At 38.8% G+C, this 7,742-nt stretch overlaps 1 protein-coding gene across 1 annotated transcript; it reads left to right on the forward strand.

The window, feature by feature from the left end:
- Positions 1 to 6,742: 6,742 nt before the first annotated feature.
- LOC121248098 lies at positions 6,743 to 7,415 on the forward strand. Its single transcript, XM_041146454.1, has one exon. It carries the CDS (start codon positions 6,909 to 6,911, stop codon positions 7,362 to 7,364), a length of 456 nt encoding a protein of 151 aa, XP_041002388.1. The 5' UTR covers positions 6,743 to 6,908; the 3' UTR covers positions 7,365 to 7,415.
- Positions 7,416 to 7,742: the final 327 nt, after the last annotated feature.

Genomic DNA, 7,742 nt, shown 5'->3' on the forward strand with positions numbered 1-7,742 from the left:
ATCCTGGGGCCCTAGACTCACTGGTGATTAACACGAGAATGAAGCTAGACCCTAACATAGCTACTCTGGAACATGTTGCCCAACAAGCAACTCTGAACAGCTCATTTCGAACTCGTGAGGGATGGGACAACAGTGAGGTGACACCACATGCTGACTACACAGGCCCAAACAAAAAGGGTGACACCAATATTGTGATGACATGTTGCTTACGTGGCAGAGGAGCATGCAAGGCACCTGTTACGGGTGATGTGAGCCTAATACTAAAAAATGGAAAAGAAAAGCATAAGGGAGGGGCTCTAACACAGGAGGTACTGGTAGTGAGGCACTGGCAGATATTTCTAATTACTCTTTCAGGACTAGAAATAAGAGGGGCTATAAAAGGAGTAGTAAGGCAAGTGATCCTGGTCCTAAGAGAATCAAGAGGCATAATGAGACCAATGAGAACCACAATTCAATGGCAGTGGCTGGATCACAGCCCTGCCACCATCAATGAGCATCCTAGTTTGGAACGCTGAGTTCTTGGGAACCCTCAGACAGTAAGAATCCTTAGGCAACTAACTAAGAAAAAGTGCCCCCATCTAGTTTTCCTTATAGAAACTAAGTGTAGAAACAAAAGAATGGAGGAGGTAAGGAGGAGTTTGAAGCTTGATGGCTGTTTTGTAGTGGATAGTGTGGGGTTGAGTGGGGGGATTGCTCTTTATGGAAAGAAGACAATCATGTCAAAGTGCTCAATTATACTCGATCGCACATCAATGCTTTGATACATGAGGAGGATAATGGACCTACCTGGCAGTTCACTGGGTTCTATGGCCACCTAGACACTGCCAAGAGAAGTAGTAGTTGGCAACAACTTAGGATGTTAAAAACTTCCAATCTCATGGCATGGTTGTGTGCAGGTGATTTCAATGAAATCTTGCACCAAAGAGAAAAACTGGGTGCAACTAGATGCCCTACAAGCAAATCGAGGCTTTCAAGCAAGTAGTTGAAATCTATGGTCTCAATGACCTCCACTCCCAGGGACAAAGATTCACATGTTCAAACAACATGAGTGGAAGAGAGTTCACAAAAGAAAGAATAGATAGAGCCTTTGCCAACAAGGAATGGAATGAATTATTTAACTATGCTTCATGCACTTCTCTTGCTGCCATCAAATCTAATCACTCCCCCTTCATATTAATAAACAGAACCTAGTATATGGGAGGAGAAAGATAGGGGTATGTTTTAGATACGAGGTTGCCTGGGAACTTAAGGAAGAATGCCAGAGTGTTGTGACGGAGCCATGGAAAAATGACAAGGTGGGAGGTTGTGAGGCCAGGTCAATGAGACATAAACTTGAAATGTGTCAAAGGGGTCTGCTAAAATGGAAATAGAAAAACAAGCAGCAAAATAAAAATACCATCACACAGGGGTTGGCCAAGATTAGTCATTTCCAAAACATTGGTACTAGTCATCACTTAGTACCCATGAAACAACTACAGAAGAAGTGGAGCTCTCACTTTCAAAAGATGACTTGAAATGGCGCCAAAGAGCGAAGCAACATTGGTTTAAGCATGCAGATAGAAATATCCAATATTCCCATATGCAGACAAGCCAAAGAAGGAAGACAAATGCAATCAGATGTGTGGAGGAACCACATGGGAGGGTTGTAACTGAGCAGGGAGCCATTGGTGATGTGTTCACAGGTTTTTTCTCCTCTCTTTTCACTACTTCTCTCTCTACTAATTTTGAGGAATGTCTGTATGTATTGGATACTACATTGGCTGCTAAGATGAAAGTTTGGCTCGATGAATCGTTTCACTCAAGAGGAAATCACAATTGCTGTTTTTCAAATGAACCCATTAGGATCCTCTGGTTCTTATGGGTTCCCAGCCCAATTCTATCAGAAGCACTGGGAGGTGGTGGTGTGCAACTATGCTCTCCAAGTCCTCAACCAAGGTGGTTCTCTAACTGAGGTAAATGACACATTTCTTTCTCGTCTCCAAAGTAAAAAACCATATGAAAGTAGCTGAATATAGACTTATTAGCCTGTGCAATGTATTGTACAAAATTGTATCCAAAAAACTTGCAAACAAGTTGAAAGGCATCTTCCCTAATCTCATTTCTTTGAATCAAAGTGTCTTTGTACCTGGAAGGTTCATTTCAGACAATACATTAGTAGCCTATGAGGTCCTCCACTCCATGATTTCAAGAATGAAATGGATGAGAGGTTTCATGGCCCTTAAATTAGATAAGGGCTTACGATAGGGTAGAATGGAGGTTTGTGGAAGTAGCGATGCTTAAGATGGATTTCCCTTTGCACTGGATCAATCTTATCAAGAACTGTCTCGGCTCAGTTTCATACTCAATACTTGTAAATGGGGAGCCTCAACAGAAATTTTTTCCTTTAAGGGGACCCCATGTCCCCTTACATATTCATCCTTTGTGCTGAACCTCTTACATCACTACTGAATCAAGCCAAGCAGTGTGATGATATAACACTTGCACCAATAGGGAGAGGCCCATTCACAGTGAAACACTTTTTTTGTGGATGACAGCCACCTATTCTATCAAGCAACCTCTAAGGAACTCACTTGTGTGCTCAACATACTTGCTCTATATGAAAAGGGATTGGGACAGGCACTGAACAAAGAGAAATCCTCAGTTTTCTTTAGTAAGAACACTTTGTAGGAGGCACAGCAACAGATTTTGCAATTGGTAGGGGTTAAGTCAACTGAAACTTTTGAGAGGTACCTAGGGCTACCTGCCTTTGTGGGTAGAGCTAAAATTGCTACATTCCACTCCCTTATTGGCAGAACTTGGGCTTGAGTGGCAAATTGGAAGACAAAACATTTATCTGCTGCAGCAAAAGAAATTATCCTCAAAACAGTACTTCAAGCCATACCCACCTATGCTATGGGAATATTTCTGTTACCAGCTTCAATTACAAGGAAACTAAACCAGTTGCTCAGGAAATTCTGGTGGGGCTATAATGAAGACACCTCCAAGATACAGTGGGTCAGATGGAAACAGCTTAGTTACAACAAAGACTGTAGAGGCCTTCGTTTTAGAGACTTTAGGAGTTTCAACTTAGCCTTCTCTCAAAACAAGGTTGGAGAATTCAACAGAACCCATCCTCTCTGGTTGTTATGGTCCTCAAGCAGAAATATTGCAATCAAGTTGGGTTGTTAGAAGCACAATTGGGGTCAGGACCTTCTTTTGCTTGGAGAGGCATTCATGCAAGGTTGAATTTGCTAAAGAGATGACTCGTGGAGGGTAGGAAATGGGTGCAATATGAATATTTGGACTAATAGCTGGATGCCCTCCATACCCTTATACAAGGTTCTGTCCCCTCAAGCTGCAGGCTGCTGGTGTGAGACAGTAAGTGACCTCATTGACCCCAACCCGAAACTGTGGAAGGAACCCCTCCTACATGAACTATTCTCTCCACAGGAGATTGAAGCCATCAAAGCAATACCTATTAGTCTTGGTGGGAGAGATGACAAGATGGTATGGCATTTCACTACTAAGGGCCAATACACTGTAAAGAGTGGCTATCACCTCCACAGAGAAATGGAAAAGGATTTGGAAGGGGAGCCATCAAGAAGATCCTGGGATAAACTGGTGTGGAAGACCCTTTGGAAACTGAAAATTGCTCCTGCTACCAAGATGTTCATCTGGAGAGCATATAGTGAGGCTCTCTCAACCTTAGCCAACTTGAAAAGGAGGAAAATAGTGAAGACAATTCATGTTTCATCTGTAAACAGGTTACTGAAGCATCTATTATACCTTATGGGGTTGTGTTGCTGCTTAGGATGTATGGAATCAAGGTTGCAAGAAAGTGCAAAAGACAACTTTCTACAGTGAGATGTTCTTTGACATTTGGTCAGTTCTAGTGGATCTTCTTGACTCTATAGAACTTTAGGAGGTTGTTGCTATACTAAGAGGAATCTAGACCAAGAGGAATGAGTTTCTTCATGGCAAAGATTTCAAGCACCCTACAATGTTATGTCAACAGACCAAAGCAGAGCTCTTATCCCACAAAGAGGTACTCAAAGACTCAAGGGAAGTCAGTGTCAAGTCTTCAGCAGTGGTACATAAGTGGTCAAAGCTAACTGAGGATTGTTTTAAGATCAATTGGGATGCGGATGTAAAAACTAGGGCGGGGAGAATTGGATAATCAGAGATCATCAAGGCCAAGTCATTGGTGCCCTTTGTGCTAACATGTCCCTCAGAAGAAGTCCTTTTGATGCTAAAACTTATGGAATACTAATAGCAGCAATTTTTTTAAAGGAGCTAAGCCTGCAACAGATTTGCCTAGAGGGAGATTCAAAACAAGTTGTGGACTTGTTGCATAGCCACAACTCGAACTGGAGTTTGGGAGGTTGCCTAATTGGAGATGCTCGATAAGTGTTGGATTCATGTGCCAAATGGATAGCAGCTCATGCCTATCGAGAGGCAAACATGGCAGCTCACCAACTTGCAAAAACTACCCTCAATTGTTTAAAGGATCTGTATGATATTGAACTGTGTCCATCTTGTATCATGTCTATTGTAGCTAAGGAAATGTAATAATCCTTTAGCTCTATGTCGTTTGGGACCATAGAGTCGATGTAAGCTTTATCTGATTAATGAGATCAGTTTCTTTAAAAAAAAAAAAAGTACTAATTTCTCCAATTTCATATTTCCAAGATTTGACCCACCACAGTGCTCTCCTATCAATGCATGAGCCTCACGCCTTACATGGTACAGCAATGTGCAAAGCATGCAAGGGAGCCTCCCAAGCTCAAATCAATCCAATCCAAGCTACATATTTATCTTCTAGCTTTCCTTGAAAACTAAAATTAATGTAATTCTTTATCTATGGCAAAGAAAATAAGTTCTTCAACAGATTCTCCACAGCAACTTATCTACACAAAAGCGCACCATAAGTGTTGCAACCCCATCACAAGAGGCAAACCCAAGTTTATTTGTAATATTCCATACTGCTTACTCAATGGCCTTCATTCGTTATCAGTGCTCAACTAGACAAGAAAATACTAGACAAGAGCATTCAACATTCACACGGCACCTTTTTTTTAATTTTTTTTAGTAATTATTGTTGTAGTAATTATAATTACTTTTCTATTGGACCTCACCCATTCTTCTTATACATTATAAGAGAACTGCTTATTTGTGACCAGTCATTTCCAGCGACAAATGCTTGTTTTTCTTGTAGTGATAAAAAATATGAAATATAAAAAGAAATTGAGATAGAAAAGAAAGGAGTGAGAAAAACTTTGAGGCTACATTTTTATCATTCTTAATTGTGATTTAATACAAAGTAAATGTCCTTATTTATAGGAAAAATACATGTAGATGAGATAAGGTAAATATATTAATATTCATGAAAATCGAATCTCTTGATTTGATAATTATAAAAATCAAATCACGATAATATCAAGTCAAGGTTAAGATATTTGATTTGATATTATCTCAAACATCCTTCATCATATTCAAGGTTGAGAATTTTGTTTGAAATTTGAGTGTAGTTGTTATGCCCGTTTATTTATCGCCAATGAGATTATGAAAGTGGTATTGGTGATGAAGCGATTGGCATCTGAAACATCAAATCTAGAATTGTGGCCAACAATAGGTTAATAATGAGCTAAACCTAACAAAGTGCTAACAATAGGCCGAAAGAATATTTGGCCTATAATGGGCTACATATGTCTTTGGTGATCAAATATGGGACCAAAATTACAATGCGAAAAATGGGTTTGAGACTTCAAACAATGCTTACGACAGATGAAAATCCAATAAAAAAAAGATCACAGCTAATAAAGATATTTTAAATGCATCGATTTGAAACAAAATATAGTTGAACGGTAGATAAAAACTTCATAGGAGGTCAAACTTGCATAGGAGCTTTAAAAAGAATAGTCTACAGGGTAGAGCTTGTCATTAGCCAAACACTCTAATACCGTGAGAAAGGAGCAAGAAAACGAGGGAGAGGGACTTTGAGAGCTAGGGCCTGTTCGGGATTGAGTTAGGAGTCTTAAAAGATGCTTGAATAGCTTTAAAATCTCTTTAATAGAAAAAATTAGGTTGTTTGGTTGTTACATATTAAAGTACTTTTTAATCTCAAATAAGCTAAAAAATAATTTTGATTTTTTCCTCAAACATTTTTTTTAGAATAATCTGGAATGTAGTTCAAATTTAAAAAAAAAAAAAAAAAAAAAGAACCTGTCATACAATCTTTAGATAATTACAACTTTCAAACTTAAGGATACGATCATATAATTTTTAAAAAATCAAATGATCTTCATTTTTACCTCACAAAATGCTTTTTTAATTTGTTTTCAAACGAATGTAGCATATTTGAAAGTATTTTAAACTTATAGTTATCAAACAGTAAATAACATTTTAATAGTATAACTTATTATTTAAACTATAAGTTATAAGCCTTAAAGTTATAAACTATATTTTTCATCACAATTTCAAACATGCACTATATCGTTACTATTCTCATTCAATACGAAGTATAGATCCCTATTTAAAAATATATATATATATATATCAAGATGAGATAAGATAAATATCAAATTATTATGAAAATCAATATTCTCGACCACTATTATCATTTATCTTTTGCGTAGAAAAATAAAAAAATAAAAATAAAAATCTCAATTTACAATAGACTTTTGGGTGGATAGCGGCATAGCCACCGAAAACTTCCATGAAGCAAAAATTTCCCTCACTACGCCATATATGGTAACATCTTTACTAGGATATAGACACCAGTCACACCACCGTCGTAACTGATATCTTTATGCTCTCTCTCTCTCTCTCTCTCTCTCTCTCTCTCTCCGAAGTCCGAACAATCACAAACACTCGTATTCTCTGAGAGACAGAGACAAGGTTCAATGCCATACCCTGAGCATTGAGCATTAATGGCAATCAAAGGTTCTGAGACTCACTCTACCGCCAACACCACCTCAAAAATACCTCCTCCCATGGATGTTTTATCAGTAAAATGTGACTCGTGCGGGTTCACAGAAGAGTGCACCCCCGCATACATTCTTCGCGTCCGGGAAAGGTACCAAGGCCGGTGGATATGCGGGCTCTGCGTCGAGGCCGTGAAAGACGAGGTTCTGAGATCCGACATGTGCATCTCCACCGAAGAAGCTCTCAACCGCCACATCACTTTCTACAAGCAGTTCAGATCCTCTACTTCTCTCAAAGAAGGTGAGCACCCTATCTCCGCCATCGGCAGGCTTCTCCGGCGAAGCTTGGATTCCCCAGGACCCCTTAGGTCTAGTTCGAGCACCGATTTGTCTCCAGTTGATGGGGTTCGGAGTTCTGGTCTTGGTCGGTCCGAAAGTTGTTTCCCTTCTCTGTCCCGTTAATGGATATGGAAATTATAGAAGTTTAACGTAAATATGGAAATTATATTATTTCAGACAACTTCCAAATTTCTGGATTTTCTACTTTTCTTCTTCCTTTTTCTTTTCCCTTCATACTATGTTGTCGAGGATAGGCTGCCTAAAGCCAGATCAGCAAGTAATATCTTTGTTGGTGAAATGATCATGTCAAGCTGCTCTTGGATTTTCCATCAAAATTGAATTGCTCCATTGCCCATGATTTTTATATGAGTGGCGCTGTACAAAGGTTCACACTTGTTCACACTCTTATATCACTTAAAAAATATGTTATTTTATTTTTTTATTTTTATATTTCATAAAATATAAAGATAAAAATATAAAATTACATTTTTAAACAGTGCG

Source organism: Juglans microcarpa x Juglans regia, chromosome 2D (assembly GCF_004785595.1).
Source record: "Juglans microcarpa x Juglans regia isolate MS1-56 chromosome 2D, Jm3101_v1.0, whole genome shotgun sequence".
In the NCBI taxonomy this organism is placed as follows: domain Eukaryota; kingdom Viridiplantae; phylum Streptophyta; class Magnoliopsida; order Fagales; family Juglandaceae; genus Juglans; species Juglans microcarpa x Juglans regia.

What these genes read in the sequence shown, in the direction of transcription:
- LOC121248098 (XM_041146454.1), top strand. Translation starts at nt 6,909, where the DNA reads ATGGCAATCAAAGGTTCTGAGACTCACTCTACCGCCAACACCACCTCA.